Source organism: Balearica regulorum, chromosome 15 (genome assembly GCF_011004875.1).
Source record: "Balearica regulorum gibbericeps isolate bBalReg1 chromosome 15, bBalReg1.pri, whole genome shotgun sequence".
Taxonomy (NCBI): Eukaryota; Metazoa; Chordata; class Aves; order Gruiformes; family Gruidae; genus Balearica; species Balearica regulorum.
The window spans coordinates 14,290,165-14,307,396 of record NC_046198.1 but is presented as its reverse complement, the minus strand read 5'-3'; the positions used below and the strand labels follow the sequence as shown (position 1 = coordinate 14,307,396).

The window sequence follows — 17,232 nt, the reverse complement described above, 5'->3', positions numbered from 1 at the left end:
AGGTCAGAACAGATGCCATGTGACCCCAAGCGCTTCATAAGGGAAACACTCAGAAAGAAGCAATCGGACTGTCCTTCAGCTGTTTATTATTTAAACATTCAGTTCAGGCCAAGCAGGTTGATTTATAAAGAAACAGAAAGACAGATACATTTGCAAAAGCATCTTTGTGACTTAGGACTCCAAATCTCACTTTCAATCATGAGTAGAAACTTTCACAAGGGCAAACACCTCTTGCTTTTCAATAAGACAGCTTTCCAGCGACCACAAGTTTAGAGGTATCTGGGTGCCTAAAGATACAAAGAGCAAATAACCCAACATTTAAATATCTTGCCTGTACTGAAGAAAAAAATGCTCAAGCTTCACCACCTGTGTGCTTCAGTCCTGATGGAAATGCCTTGCTGCCTAAAATATGTTCATACATACAGCAAAACTATCTTTACAATCTGAGCGAAATAGGAGAGCTGGCGGACGGACATATCCCCCGTGGCAGAGGACAGCAAGGTAACCGGCGTGTATGCAATGCCCTGTTCGTGACAGAGGTGCACCAGCACTGGTTGGTGCCGACCTGGGGACAGCACATCTGGACTCGAACCCACCAGCTGTGTCTGGGGCACAACCCCTGAGCTCTCCAGTCACCAGTGAGGGGGCTGCTCACACCAGGGAACTCTAAATAGTAGAAAACTGTTTCTTGTCATCTGTAGGATCTCTGGGTGCTTTAAAAATATGAAATATTCCTGTTTCACAACACTTCTGAGAGCATCAACTCACTTAGAGTAAATCCAGCAGCTTGGGCTTCAGGCCCTTGTCCAAAAGCAGGATTTTAGGATTACTTCTTTAGTTGAGTTAATTAGGAGTCTGGTAAATACTAATTTTCCGAGCAAGTGTCACTGATAAATCTGAGTATCCATTTTGCTGTTCTCACTTTGCTGGCCTCACTACCTGATTGAGATCATCAGCACCAACTTCACCATGTACATCCTTAGCCGTTCAAATGTGTTCCTGCTGTCCTGCCTGCAGCTAGCTAGATGCAATGCACTATTTCTGCCTCCTAGGGTGCAGAGTAGGGCAACTGAAAACAAGATAGACTTTCACCATTCCCTTTATCACTTTTCACAGCTAGACCAGGAAGTTGCTACAGAAATTCAAACTTTAAAGTTTAAGAAGCCTTTTCCCAGAGGTAGAACCTTTCCTGGTGAAATGACCATACCCATCCACTGCATAACTATCCTAATTGCAAAAGCCCTGAGACCTTTCCTCTAAGATACAGAAGGTGTCTTTTTTTTTTTTTTCTTTCCCTTTTGGAAACTTCATCCTGCAGAATTCATTAGTATCCTATGCAACAATGTACTTCCTGTAAGTAATGAGCTATAAAGTGTATTAGAAGTTTCCACTTCTGGTTTTATCTTTTCCTGATCTAGCCTGAAAACTCTTTTGAAGTTGCTCAAAGAGTTCTTCATGTATGCTTGTTTTAGGAAATACCAGATCACTAGTGGCAAACTTCTCCTTAATTAAGTGAGATAAAGGAATCAAGATTATATGATCTGCTTAATTTCCCACCTTTTTAAGGTACTATTTTGAGATTGTTTTTTTTTTCACTTGCCTTAGAAAAGAAACATGCTGAAGAAATAAGGAAGAAAGAGACTTCAGAGCCCAGAGAGGGCAGGCGTTGCTATGGGCTTTCTAGTAGAGCTGAGCTTGCTGGTGGAAAGCCACTGAATAGTTAAAGCTTTCCCTCAATGCTATGGAATAGTTTACTGAAAGGCTGCAGACCACTCCTGAAACTAGCATCACTCCAGGCAATGCATGAAAGGAAAAGACTAAGCCTACACTGTGATAGCACAGTAGGCTCTTCAGGGCCTCAGCTTAGCAAGCCAACTCAGATCACGCCTAACTTTAAGCACGAGTAACTTCAAAGAAACATCTCACATGCCTCAAGTTCAGCTTTCCACTGACTCTCTTGCTGAATCACAACTTAGAGGAATGCAGGGAGCTAATGGGAAACATTTGCACTTGCTAACACCAGCTGCAAGGTCCCCAAACCCTCATTAGAGATGCAGACATAGCCTAACCATTCTGGATCGGCAGGCAGGCTCTTCACAACAAATGGATACAAGCTGTTAGGCAAGCTCTTCTGAAGCACATGGAAGAGAAACAGATATCCCTGAATACATAGTGACTATTTGATTTAAAAGCAGCATTTATGGCAATCAGTAAAGTACACAAGCTGAGCATTAACCTGCAGGACTCGTACATGGCCTGCTGAAGAAACCACTCTATCTGTGATAAATTGCTTCTGTCATTTTTGCTGTGGAAACCCACTGCAGTCAAGGGGAATTCAAATCCAGAACATGTTTTTGAGCAGCTTCCTGGCTCCAAGGAGACCTCTGAGTAGCTTACTTTACTGTGAGTGAGTTTGGAGCAAGAAATGTCTTCACTCCCAAGTGCCTGAGCAGAGAGCCCTCACTCTGCACGGTAATCTTGCTGTTAAGTAGATACCACATCTCCTCAACCACAGTATGAGATCCTCCTCTGCATGAGGGACATGTTGGCATCAGGGAAACATCAGCCCTCAAGGCAAGGGGGAAAGGGGGAAACTGCAATGCTTGGTGGCAGCCAGGGAGGATGCGTCTTCAGGCAGGACCGTTTGAGCGCGAGGAGGTATATCTTGGCTTCCCTGAATGGCTGCGGCATCTCTCCCTCCTTCTCTGGCCCCACACAGCAGGCACAGCTGGGCAACAGGCTCCAGCAGAACAGGGCCCATAGCAGAAAATCTGGCCTCTTGAAACTTCCCTGGTCTTCAGTTTAAACCAGCACCACCTTTATACAGAAAAGACATGTAAAACCAAAGTGCTAAGGAAAAGGTGAAGTATGGCTGGAGTAAGGAGGACTCCCCATCTGCAATGGCAGGCTGTCCCAGCGGTGAACGAAGCATGCAACAGGCACTTGAAAAGTCACTGCTGGGAAATACCAACACCGCACAGCAGAAAGCTAACCTGGGTTTGAGTACCACTACCTAGGAAAGGAAGGCAACACTCACAACGACATCCCTGGGTAAAAATTAGCCTCTCCACAGAACACAGACAGAGGGAGTCTGAAGCCAGCTGAGGTTTCTTGAAAGTCTTGTAAAAATGAGCTAAACTTGGATGCCCAAATCCCTTAGACTGCTAAAAAAAATCCCAGCCAGGGATGTCCAGCAATGCTGGAGGGCTCTTGATACTTCACTGAGGTCTACAAGTTTGAGTTCATCCCCAAAGGGAGCTGAGGCCGCTCAGCACTTCACCCACAGGCCCTCTGTGAACAGAGTCTTCTTTCTTGTGGTCAAACAGGGGATATCTTGAATTTATGTCTTGCTTCTCCCCTTGTGAGCAAACAAAACAATTTCTATGAGTAATTCTACCCGCTAATTGCCAAGGAAAAGTCTGGGTAACAAATGCTTTGCATTTTTGACAGGTCAGAGGCTTCCCTAAACAAAGTTGCTGGTTTATGTTTTCTAACAGCACATGTTCACATCCGGGGACCTTGGCAAATTCCAGTGTGGATGAGTCTCTGTGGGAAATTGCTTTTCCAGATTTTCTTGTTTTAACTGCTCCAGGAAATGAGTCTATTTTTACAACAACACTAAACAGCAAAATATGAAACCATTATCTGCTTTGTGGCAAGAGTTTCGGGTCAATTCTCAGGTAACTGTCATCTCCAGTGAAGTCAATGGAGTCGTATCTATTTCTGCAAGTTAGTGATCTGGCCAATTATGTAATTGGTTGATCAGTTACTAGAACATAGAGCTACCATTGGCCTAAGGAGTGCCCCATTTTCATATGTCTCAAAGGTCATCCAAGCCCTGATGCATCGATAAGTGAAGTATTCGAGTATTATGGTCTGTAGAGATGATCATTAACTGCTGAAGGATTTAAGCATGAGCATTCTCTATGAACATCTACTTTGTCACTGAACGACCATTATACGTAGTATATTTCCTGGATTCTTTTTTCACCTGCCAAATAAACCAGGGTGGGATTTTCAGAAGTGTTTAAAATGCCTTTCTTCTACTAATTTGTGATTGCTGTCAAGAATCGAGATGTTTTCAAAATCCCCAGGGGATTTCAAGTGCTATGGGCTCAACTGCATCTCTGGGTGCTTCTGTTCTTTGCATACCTGATCTTAACAGCTACTCTTAATTTCAAAGATGGACAGTAAAACCAGTTGCCTTCATTATGCAAGATCAAAGATAGTACGTAGAGGCCAAAACACCAGGTCTGATCTTGGGAAGATCAATGTACAATACTTGTAACAAACTTGGCTCCTTACTTCCCTGTTTGAGGGACTACTCCAGCCTTCATATATAGATTTATTTTCTGTTGAAGCATGCAAGTCAGCCTTTCTTGGTGTATTTTTACCTAAGATCCTGGAAGACATTTGGTATGCACAAGTATCAGTCCAAACAGAAATTTTTAGATGCTAAAAACTCAGACCGAGTCAGATTCGGTGGCCTGCTAATGAGTCAGATATAATAATGATTGGCTTCCCCTCTACAGGAAGAAGTAACACAGGAAGAATGTGACACTGAAGCCTTCAGTGACATTCTATATCACCAAGACGGTGCCAGAATTTCATCTATTGATTATCAACAAGAGTTAGCACTTCCTTACTTTCAGGTTGGGAACTACGCATTCTTGACTTTACACTTAACTGAAAAGCTCACCAAACATCACTGAAGAGACTAGCATACGGAAAACAAACTTGGAGACAATATCTAAGGAAAACAGTACCTAACCTATGACTTGTTCTTTGATTTACAACCGTGATTGCAGGCCCCACCTCACAGTCATATGCTATAATAGGTAGCAGTTCAACAAGAACCAGCCATAACTTTTTACGTGTTGTAGTGAGTCTGAGCTACTTCAGCACGTAATTGAGCCTGATGCAGCAAATAATCAGAATGACTAAAGCAACAGCTATATTTCCGTAATAGAAAAATGAATGACCAACCTTTTGATCTTGTTCATTTTCAAATTCCTTTTTTTTGTTCTAAATTGCCATATTTCACATGAAATTTGCTCTCATTTTTTTTCTCGTCTCAAATTTGTCTGTTATGGATATGACAGTGAGTTCTCAAATTGTATTCTCTGAGGTTCCCAAAAAGATAATCTTAAATGGGATCAATGGCATTAATAATTGCAGTCCTGAATCTACCCATGCCAGGAAAGTACTTTCCCAAAAAAGAACAAATATGTATTTCAAAATGGCAAACTCCATGGGAGTAGAAGACAGTGGAATTCTCCCAGTTGTTTTCTAGTTGTATATTCTAGTCTTGTTACTTCATCTCTGGGGTTGCTTACAACATACTTCGGCACTCCAAGAGCATGAAGACCCCCATCCCACAACTGGGATCCTGAGTCAGGAAGGCACACCCTACTCAAAAAAGAGCAATAAAGCATCAACTCTGCTCCATTTGCCTGAGGTCAATGGGATGTTTGTCCCAAGTTACAAGCACGCTTAGGCACTGGTTTGGAGAAGGGCAAAGACAGGCACCTCTTAAAGTGCTTTTCCATGTTAGGGCCTGGGAAAAAAAAAAACAGGATTGGGCCCATGTTAAAAACAGTTCCCTTAGGAAATGTTACCCACACCATAAAAGGAGTGAATGACACAGAACTGAAGGGAAGTACAATGAAAATTGTCTACTGAATTTTTGTAAATTCCCATAAAATCTGAGCTTGATTTGTTCTATGTGCATAATTATCACTGTAAGTCACGAAAGGTTGACTCCTTAGAGATGCAGGAAATGACTAGCTCATGATAGCATAAAAGGCTGCATAATCGCATGGGCAGAAAGCTGGATTTTCATCAGTCACTACATTCTCTGGTGATATGGCAGTGGTTTTTCATCACGTATCCGATGCACAATAATTAGGCAAAACGACTTACCCTCAATCTTTTCAGTATTTAGCTCTAAGGGTGCAAGGATTCATTCTTGGAAAGGGAAGATGGTCGTGTGATTTAGGGCACTGGATGAGCACTCAGATCTGAGTCCTATCCCTGGTTCTGCCATAGCCTTGCTGTGTGACCTTGCACAGTCATTTCTCCATGCCTCGGTCTCGCCTAAAATGGGATAACAATAGTTCTTTATTTCAGAGGAGATACGAGTACAAACCAGCTCAAGGCTGTGCCGCAGAGATGCTACAGCAAAGAGCGACACAGAAAAGCTCAGACATGGAATAAAACCTTGCTATTGAAATGTGAGAAAACACACAGTAATTAAATGAAATCATAAATACAAAACATAGGCTGATTTTTGAGGAATGCAACACCAATAGGCTTTTCTCTGCTACCTGAAATTAAAGCAAACCTAAGTGGAATTCTTATGGGTTTAAATGATTTTTACCTCTCTTTCTGAGATCTGCTAGTAAGCTAGAAGCTGTGGAGTAGAAACACCAAGAAAATTACTTCCTTGAAAACCTCCGCATTGTTTCTGTTTTAAAGCAGCCACAACTTCCAGCCCAAGAGAGGGTCAGATAAATATTCAGGGTAAGATTTTCAAAGCTATGTAAGGGGCCTACAAACACGATTTCCTTCCATTTACAGTAAAATATGAGCATGCAAATCTGAGGTAGCTTTGAAACTTCATCTTTGCTTTTGGGTACACTTTCAAATTAAATTATAAATGGGGCCACTGATCTTAATTGAACTGTCAGATGTCTGGAATAGCTTCAATGCCACTATTCCAGAGTTACACTGCTGCTGGAATTGGACAGAGCTTTAGCAGGGAGCCTTTGGTAATGAGTATTTTTCAAAATGCAAAGATAAATCTTTTTCTCTCCACAAGCACGTGTCTATGTAATAACAGCATTTGTATTTCATGGGGGTTGGTTATGGGCCTGTAGGCCTGGGAGACAGGCACATGCCCAGATAAAGCAATTGATTTGGAGATAAACAGATCAAAGGCTGTTCTGTCAGGCAGGAGGAGACAGAAGAGAGATATGATGAGACAGGTCCTAGGAAGGGAAAATAATTTTTGAGAGACAGAAACAGAGGGATGGGAAAGTCAGGCAGAGAACAGCTGGAAAGCAGACCACAGAAGGGCAGTATGGACCCGAGGAGGACAGCCAAGAACCTCATAGCTGGAATGCTGAAGCCCATTGGAGGGAGGACACCCATGAGATGCTGTTCCAAGCAGAGTAAAAAGCTTAAGCTCAAAGGCACACAAGTGCTGCAGCTGCCTAGGAACCTACAGGACTGGAGAGGAGCAACTGCCTGGAGTCACCGTGCACTGTCTAATAAAGCGGATACCAAGCAGGATGGAGGACAGGAGAAAAGGAAAGCAACTGGCACATAATCCTTGATTTCACTCAACAAAAGCAACTGAAGGGCAGCTCTGGAAAGATGAAGCACAGAATTAAATGTAATGAATTGACTAGAGAATCAGCAATCACGCGCCATATTACAACACTGAGATTGTTTTTGGGCAGTCTCCCCAACACATATACTTTCTGACCAGAAAAGACCTCAAAAAGGGTGAAATCACACCAACAACTTCTGAATCTCTGGACAGTGGAAGTGACTGCAGAATGTGAAACAGAAAAAGGTTTTACCCCCAAATCTCTACCTACTATGTGCAAGGACAAAAATGACAAGGTGTTAAAGGATCGCACAGAAACATGACTTACAACTATCATCTCCAACTCCTTCATTAAGTCCCCTACTAGCCCCCCACCCCACAAGTAACAGAGCTGTCAGTCAGATATCTTGCGGCTTCACTTGCTCACACCCTTCCCTGTAACACTCCAAATGTTGCACTTTCAAAGTCCAGATGGAGTCCACCTCCAGCAGACAGCGGAAGAAGATATGACACGGCATTCACAAATGCACAGAGAACTGTTTAATTTACAGCCACAATGGTGAAACAAACCATTTCAGAGCTTGGACATTCAAAGTTAAGTCTGACACTCATTCTTATATTCACTTATTGTGCTTAAGTATTAGAGAACACAGGATTACATTAACAGTACACGACGATCTGAGATCCCTGCAGGACTGAGTAGTGAAAAGGATGAGCAAGAATGAGGGACCAGCCCCTCAAGTGGTGTAAGCTGGTACAGCTCCATTGCAGGCAATGGAGTGGTGGTGATTTACACCAGCTGAGGATATGGCCCTTGAAATGTCCAACTTAACTTTGAATTAATGTCTCCTGTGTCACAACCTTTAATGTTCCTGTTCCTTCAGGTTCTATCTGCCACCTTGAAGAAGGACTAACACCATCGCCTGTAATGTTCGAAAGGCTGGCAGGTAATATCTCAGCTGGACTGCAGTAAATGATGCGTATGTCATGACACTACTTCTCGTATTTTAAAAACCATGGACTGGATCCTCATCTGATGTAAATTAGCTTAGGGGAGGCTGAAGTCAAAAACATTTGCCAATTTATACTAGCTGAGAATATAGCCCTGAGATTTTTGTGTTTTCTGCTGCATGCCATATAAACACTGCGCTTGAGAACAAAGACTCGTGTGCATTTCATTCCTGGTAACAAAATTAACTTGAGACTACAAGTCTCAAACAAACAACTACTGGAAAAGACTCCATTCAGTCTTCATTCTCTCCTGGTTTTCTGAATTTGGCATAACGTATTTATTTGCTGGCACCAATAAAATGCATGCCTCTCAGTTTGCTTTTTTCCCAAGGCTTTAATATAGGGCCAGACTCACTGGTGATGTAAATCAGCAGAGCTCCATTATACTCAACGGAGTTACTCCAGGGAAGCTGGCCCACAGACCTGAACACAACCTTCTTATGCCAGTGCAACCATAGGACTCCCAAAAAGTTGTTTCGCAAATTATTCCACTTAAGTGACTTTGACATCCTTTCATACCTGCACAGTGTCTGAGTGGGTCACATAATGCTTTTCATCTACATGATTTTAATGGGTATATGTGGGGTTTTTCATTAGCTATCTTTTAGACAAAAAAGGAACGGAGCAACATTATTGGCATCCCACTGAAACATAAATATATAAATTACATTTTATACACTTTTTTAAACGCAGACACATACATTCATGTGCATAACATCGTGAACAGTACACTTAGTGGAAAACAAGCACAGACAATCTTAGTTAAATGTATTTCCAGTTTTGGTGCTCAACAAATACACTGGGAAAATGATCACAAAATAGAACGGTGACTAACTCTATCTCTGCATTAGCATCTGAAGCCAATAATGCCTGTTAGCTAACATTGCTTTGTCTGGTTGAAACTGGACATAGCTACAGGAGCAGGAGGGGAATGTTTGAACTATATTTAAAGAAATGGAAAGGTTAAAATATCTCTCTCTTTTGTTGTTTTAAGGTTCTGCAGTTCATTGACATTCGAAGATATTTTTCATTTGAGTGGAAACACTGTCTTCAAGACAAACTTATTTGTCGTTCCAAACTAAGAAAAAACTCTTTCATCTTTTCATAGATGTTTCACAAATAAAAGAATCCAGTAGTTCATTTTACATATCCAATGCGATAATCCAAATAAAACAAAGGGTACATAATCCAAACTACTGGGGTGGGGCAGTGATTTTGGCCAAGTGAGTAGCCATGTCATATCTGGCACAGCCCTAAATTTCCAAAGCAGTACAGAAGGATTTAGCCATGTGGCTCCCACTGCAATCCGTGGGGAACTGAACATTTAATCCTTTGGCACTTTGAAAACACAGGAGCTGGTGCCAGAGTATTTTATCTGCCCTGCTATAGTTAAAATAGATTTTGATGTTATTTGGGCTATTCTACTACAAAAATATGACCACAAAATGCTTTTTTTTTTTCTTTTTTCTTTTTTTTTTTTTTTTTGGTTCAAGAAAACATAGCAGGCTTTCTCAGGTATATAAAACTGTTAATTTTTAGATAAAAATACAAACTTCACCTTTACAAAAACACATATTTCTGTTGAATACACATAAAGCATAACATTTTACCAAAAATAAAGAATTTTAAGTTTTGTTCAAATATTTGCAGCAAGGTAGTTCCCATGCCACCATGACATTGTACAATGCAGATACAAGAATTTGTACATTTCACACAGCTCCAACATGTGAAATAAAAGTATCTGTATACTGATAAGAATGACAATTGCTAACACAATATCACTAGTAGGCAACTGGCATAAGTCTTAAAGGAAAAAAAAGGATTTTTGCATGGATATCCTATGATTTGTTTACGCACATCTCTCTTTTTTCCTCTTTTTTTTCTTTTTATGTAATGCTTTAAATTACGGGGGGAGGTTGGGGAACATAAACCAAGAAACGTCTAGAAAATTATGCATAGGTATACCATTTTTATTTTAATACATCTCATTAGTTTGTATCCCACTCGGAGAAATACCATAATGTTTTGTGTTCTGCTTATTGTTATATCAGTCTTTTATATGAGTTATTGGCAAATGTAGTCCAAGAGATAATAAAAAGCTAGGCAAAGAGTAAAAAGAAAACTTAATAATCACTTTATGGTGTAAAAAAAAAAAAAATCCACTTAAGGCTCCCCAGAAGGTTTTTTTGTATAGACTTTTGAAACACCACCAAGCAAGGATGTATTGTTCTATAGTGTTTGCGTGGCATTTGATCATTTCATACATTCCTGCTTTTTTTGTGCCTGAAGTCCATCAGTGTCCATCCATCTTCATCAAGAACGCAGGCACATTTCTTGACGTAAAGCACCGTTGACTGCTCTGACAGAAATCCACTATTCACTTAGATTTTTGTCATGTTTTTGAGTACTTTTGGTATCCTCCATTCATTCAACTGTCTTTTTTTCTTTTCTGTTTTTCTTTCTTTCATTTTTTTTCTTTTTTGGACAGGGAAGCTTCCTATTGTTTCACAGAGTGCTACAATACTTGCTTTGATGTCACATTAAACAAATGTACATTGTCTCTTTGTTCTCATTAAGTGTTCTTTTGAGCCAGTTTTTTTCACACAGGAGAACAAATAAAGTATACAGTCAATAAGCACCATACATAGTAGGTTCAGGAATGTAACAAACCATGTACATCCATGTCCCAGAGAGAAGTTTTTTTTCTAGCTTATTTTCACCTTACATCTGCAGGAGAGAAAAAAGATACAATAACTCTATGATTAGAATCAAAGGTCCTATCCTCTAAGTAGATGACTTAAAAAAAAAAACAACTGTTCTGCATGAAGAGTCACTAACCTGGGACAAGAAGTTCTAAATGCTGTTTTGATTGAGTTTACATGCTCACTTTTAAAGTTGAATTTTAGAAAATCTTTGCTTCTATCATACTACTCCCAATAAATACCTGTTAATCTGAAACAGGATATCAAGTTTAGCATTCTTTAGAAATGGTACATCAGTATAAATGAAAACTGCCATTGGGAGTTCATGTGCAAAAATAGGTGCTTGAAATTAAATTCACCATCATCCAGGCGTTAGGCACATACACTGCAAAATTCAAATCATTCCCGCTCCGAATACTAGAATCAATTGCAAGTGCTTGCAGTTTACATAATTTCAAGTCATTAAGAAATGGAAATTCCATATTCAATTTGGAATGTGTATCGCCATCATCATACATTGCTAATATGTTGGCCAAAGGATTTCAGTCATTTTTGCATTGAGAAGGTGTCAGTTTTTCACTACACTGAAAACCTCTTGAATTTTGATGACTGTCATCATCCTACCGAGACTGAACAGACAAAAAAAAAAACAAACCACACCTAATTTTCTGGTGTAAGTAACGCAGGGCTCTGCATCACAAAAAGTGGTATTTCTAAGCATCTTCCTTGTCAGGTAGGCAGATCACCAGACCATCTCAGCTGCATGTCCAATCAATCCCAGTTCGTGCCAAAACACAGGTTTGATGGTCATGCATACAATAGTATTTGCTGTATGTACACTCAATGCTTTACAGCCAATGATTGGGAACACAACAATTGGTAACCTGGCAATTCGTTCATGCATTGTTATGTGATGCTTTGACCTCGGAAATCAATAATAATGAAACAAAAGCAGAGGCAATGGAACTTGAGATTTCAGAAGCTGAAGTATTAGCACCCTCCGGAAAAAAAAAAAAGGAACAAAAAAGACAAGAAAAGGAAGTAGCTCAAGAATATAAGATGCTGATGGTGATGTGGAGCTTAAAGGGAAAATACCAGCAGGTAGAATTATCAAAGCCAATCAAATCTAATCTCTTTGCAGCTTGAGGTAGCAAGTGTCAAGATTTTGAACAGTGATTAAGTTGAAGTGATGATATTTGATTAAATTTTCCAGTACTTGTGCTATTAGGGTGTTCAGCATATAGGTCCTACCTGAATAGCAAATAGTTCCAGTAGGTTTTATGTTGGTTTTAACCTTTTTCGTTTCCGTTTTTTACCTGATTCCCTAGGCCTTCCTGTTAACATAAGGGCAGGTAAAAAGCCCTAAGGTAATGCATTTTGTTGAACACTGAAGTAATAAACACTCAAACCGTTTACATTTCAAAGAAATCTCATTATCCTTTGCATTAAAGCAATAACTTTATAACATCTGATTTGACATTCCATTTACAAAGTAATTATACAAAAGTAAAGAAATAATAAACAAAGTTGGCATTGCATACGTCACTTCCAAGATCCATCTATAATTACTGTTACCATGCAGTACTCAACATTTGCTTTCAGCTCTGTAGTTAGGCTATTTTCAGCTCACCATCCATTTGCTGGTGCAAAGTTTGTTCCTATCAGTAATTAAATCCTAGAAATCTATATTCTTCCATGACAATTCTACCCCATTTTTCACACACGCTGAAAAGTTTTCCTCTTAAAATTTTAACTGCTTAGTCTTAGGTGATTAAACACATTCTGGAAAAATGAAATTGATCTAATGGAACTTTTTTCCAAAGAGAAGACGTAGAAAAAAATATGAAACCATACACACATATAAATAACCACTTTAAATGTGGTTTTGTCTACTCATAACTCAACCTAGTTTCAGCTAAAACACTCAGCTTAGATTATAAATCGATGTCCAGTAAAATCACAGCAGAGGCCTAACTTTGCTTTTATACAAATTCTAATTCTTCTGCTCTGTACACAGGAACTGAAGTTTATGTTTGCTTGGATCAGATTTGTCTCCATGCTGGATGGAGACAGTACAGAAAACCCTTCCTTACCCAGCCACCTACGAAATCCATCAGCTTTGGGCAGCTTTCTTCCTGTATTTACCCGCTCTTCACTGACTCTGGGTCTACTGCACCCCTAAATTCCTGGCAGAGGTGAAAGCAAACTTCTAAGGCTGCCTTCAACCAAAATCAGGGGAAAGGGAGGTGTCCTTTCTCGTGCAGTGCGTTTCCTGAATATTTGTCAAGTTCTGCACTGATTGCACCCTAGTAAGAGGACCGGAGCTAACAATTTTAGGTTAGTTTATGAGAGTCAGATTGAAAGTAAATATTTTTCCCCATAAATCTTTCCCCATGGTAACTTACATGTTGTCTTGATAAGGCAAACTTTAAGGTGACAACTGACAATAAATTCTTTACTATATATAAATAAGAAAACAACAGGAATGGGCAATGTTGTTTCAAAACTCCTTACTCCTGAATATTTAATTTATTCCAAAGTGCTTTACATTCATTTCATTAATATTTTCCCCAAGGTCACGTAAATCTCAGCCTTAGCCCTGTCTCCACAAAGCCTAAAGAAATTAGGCAACAGAGTTCACCAATAAGCTGCAGCATGACAACCTTTAACTTAGTTGAGTAAGACCTGAATACTATCAGGCATTTATGTTTATTGAAAGGCTAATCTAATGAGAATTGATACACTTCAAACTTCAAATCCAAACTCTTTATGTAGCACAAACTGCCCCTAATTCTGCATCTTCAACACACTGAGAAGTAGCTGGGAGCTTCTCTACTGAGTTCACTGGAAGCAAAGTTTGCTTTACATTCTTTACTAATACAAAAATAAGGTCCACATGAAATCAGCATTAATGCAAAAATAAAAGGAAAACATACCAGTTTCTTCTTCTCTATAATCTGAATTAGTATTTGATGATGTACAGGTGCATTCCATATGCTCTTCTAATCTCACCAGAACTTCTTTTAATTTTGGCTTTTTTCTAACATATTCCACTTTTGCCACCTATAAAATACGATGAGGTATGTACTGAGACACATTAAGATAGTTATAATTCAGAACTGAAGACAGGTAACTATATACCTCTATTTTTTAATGTAGCCAAACCCGTATCAAATCTTAGCATACTAATCATCTTTTATCTTAATTGTGCATCATGTAACTATTTATTGCATGGACTATTTGTTTATTCAAGTTCAGCAGTTTTCCCCCAAGAGATAAAACAATTTCCCATTCATTTTCGTTTGAAGTTTTAAGCAACTCAGTTTTCACATATAGCACAATAAAATTCTATACAGATTCAAATCAGTGGTTGTTCTTGTAGACTGCCACTTTTAGCATGATCATGCAGCGATCTCAATCCTACTCACTTCTTGCAATGACCTGGGACTTGATTACAAGAGCTCTCATGAGCCATTTTTAGGTCCAAGGTCACTACCACATGCAAACTGCATCCAGCCTTTGGCTTTATTGTGGATAGCTGGCAGGTACACTATTTCTCTCCAGTTCATCCAACTGCCTCCAGCGGCATTGCTCCACTTTGGGCCAAAGCACTGGCATCCTTAAAAAAAAAAGTCTGGAGGGGAAGGTGAGGTTGAAGGAGTGTGCTGGAGAAGCTCTGGCTACATGCAGGTGTCTCATCTGAAGGAAACCAGTGCAGAAAAGGAAGACCTTGAAGTGGGGGGATACTGAACATGAGGACATCCTGACCAACTTGCTGCCGGCAGCCAGGAGAGGAGGAATAGTGCAGGGGGCAGGAACGCTGCTGTGCTGGGGCACTGAAATGGGTTCTGGGATGCTGGCCACCAACTTGTGCTAAGTGTAACAGGCATGATGGTCATGGCCGTGCAAGGCAATATGGCATAACGTGGCCAAACAGAGTGCTAGACAGTGTGTAAGGTCCAATGTTTAGTTTGCAACTCGGTTAAACACTGCATGATTAGGTGATAATCATTTGCTTGGAATGGAAATCACTGAAATGAAATCATGGCTTCTCAGTCCTACTAATGATTTATCTACCATTTGTCAAAAGTGGGCTGTGGTGTGGCTGTCCCAGCAAACGAGAAGACTACATGGTACACATATTCATTATAAATAAGACTGATGAGGGAGTAGAAGGACAAGAGAGGCTTGTTGTCTCTACAAAAGTTACATAAAGCCATAAAGTCTGGTGCAACCAAAAGCTGCAGTTACTACCAAATGAAGCACCCACAATTCCACTAGATTCTCCTGGTAATGGTTTACTTGTGTGTCTGGTGGGGATTTAATGCTCCAAATCAATCTTCACACTATGAAAATCATTCCCTGGCCCTCCCAAAAGTGGAACAACAGTGTCACAAAGTAAGAGTGGTGGCTGGAAAAAAACATCACATTCCCAGTTTCCAGAAACACTCTTCTGGCTCTGTGGACACAAACTACCAAGGACCTCTGTAACAGAAGCTAGAGCAAAATCCTGGCCTTATTAAAGTTAACGGGAGGTCTGCCATTGCTTTCATGGAGCCAGGAGTTCAGATCTGCATTTTAGTCACTGTCTCTTCTCTCAACAGGATCTGGAGATGATTTTCATTTACCCAGCAAACAAAAGTTACAGAGACAGATGCAATAACCGAAGCATCCACATTAAAAGGTATCTTCCAAAACTGTCAGACCTCCATTTAAACAGATTAAGAGCTGGCTGTGACATACAAGAATGCTTCTGCTGAAGTAATAACTATGGGTTGAAGCAGTATGTTTCAAAACCTCCTATCAGAATGCAACTCCACAAGCCTTTGAACGCAAAGATTTGAAAATGCATGGTACAACTGAGTCATATGGCATCAAAGGATGACTAATCCTTAAAATTTACAAAAACAAACAGTAATTAAGACACCTCCATCATCAGAGACAAAGAAAGAGACCCAGCAATCATGAAACAGCTTTCAGATCTGCCATGCTTATTACAGCTGTTAGAATAAACCAATCTTATTGAAAATTACATGCAACAAAAATAAACTGTAATCAAGCTTTATAAAGTCTGTCCCTGTTTTGCTTGGTTTTCCAAACCAAAAGATAAATGCAGTTCCTGTGGCTGTTTGGTATTGAACAACAGTAACAAAAAAAACCACCAAAAAAGATAATACTTTGAGGAACAGGACCATAATGATTTTATGCAGCAATTTTGAGCTGTAGTTAAAATACAATCCAGCATATGTTCCACTGCCCTACTTCATGGTACACAATTTAAAGCAATGTCATTTAGTAAGATGTTGCAAATATTCAAACTGAAGCACCACAAACCAGATAAATTGCTGTGCTAGTGTCATCCGTTAACACCTGCTGCCACAGAGGATCTCTAATTAATGCTAATCTAAAAGGATGGAGGTTGCAGGTCAGATTTTCAGTGGGTATAAACAGGGATAGCTATGCTAACAGCATGGGATTTAGCCTTGCATTAGCATCTTTCTTCTTCTCCTTTGTATTTTTCTCCCTGGTGTTTAACTTGTACAGTTACTCTCCAGTGCGTTTCCAAATGCTTTGAGATAGTCAGTCCTCAACAAACCAACATCTATATTTACTTGTCTCTAATGCAACAAAACTAAAAGCCATGACAAGCTCAAGTCATCCAAAACAATAAAATATCACTATATAAAAACTCTCTAAAAGACAGTGAAATAACTGACTAGCTTAGTTAAATGGCATATAACTGGTGGCACCATACTTGCATCACTGTAGATTGTAGGTACTATCCTGTGGTAGTGGCTAAGTAAAAATGAAAATAAAATCTGATAAAAATATGTAGCCTAACAGAAACATCACGGGAACATCTTTTCTAGAGCTTCTCCAGAAGAGATGAAATAAGGGAGTAATAGCAGGAGAAAAACAAGCGTGTTAGCAGAAGTGTACAAAGCACCTCTGGGACAAAGCCAGAATTTATCACGGGCAAGAACTTGCAAGAGAAGTCTCAGAGCAGAAAATTCCTTTTAACAGCAAAACTCATGTAGCCGATAGCTAAATACAGCCTGGGAAATAAAAACAAAAAAAACCAAACTGAATGAAGATGCTTTTTGGAAGCATCTGTTTCTTCCACATTAAAATAAATGTATGCTGGTATGATGGAGGGAAAACCTACTCTTACCTTACAGCTGTGAT

General features: G+C 39.8%; 1 protein-coding gene across 11 annotated transcripts in view; it reads right to left on the bottom strand.

Annotated features, from left to right (window-relative positions):
- PDGFA (platelet derived growth factor subunit A) overlaps positions 1-17,232 on the bottom strand; it is a 37,058-nt gene that overhangs the window by 3,289 nt on the left and 16,537 nt on the right. For 2 of the 11 annotated variants that reach the window (XM_075768072.1, XM_075768071.1), the window contains exons 5-6: positions 13,983-14,109; positions 5,923-6,096 (exon numbers count right to left, since the gene is read on the bottom strand). In XM_075768072.1, coding sequence (XP_075624187.1) covers positions 5,963-6,096; positions 13,983-14,109 — 261 coding nt within the window. In that variant the 3' untranslated portion in view covers positions 5,923-5,962. Of the gene's footprint in view, positions 1-66; positions 2,818-5,922; positions 6,097-7,858; positions 11,072-11,182; positions 11,297-12,297; positions 12,381-13,982; positions 14,110-17,232 lie in introns of those variants that run through there. The other 9 variants (XR_012837948.1, XM_075768069.1, XM_075768070.1 and 6 more) reach the window with 9 other exon arrangements.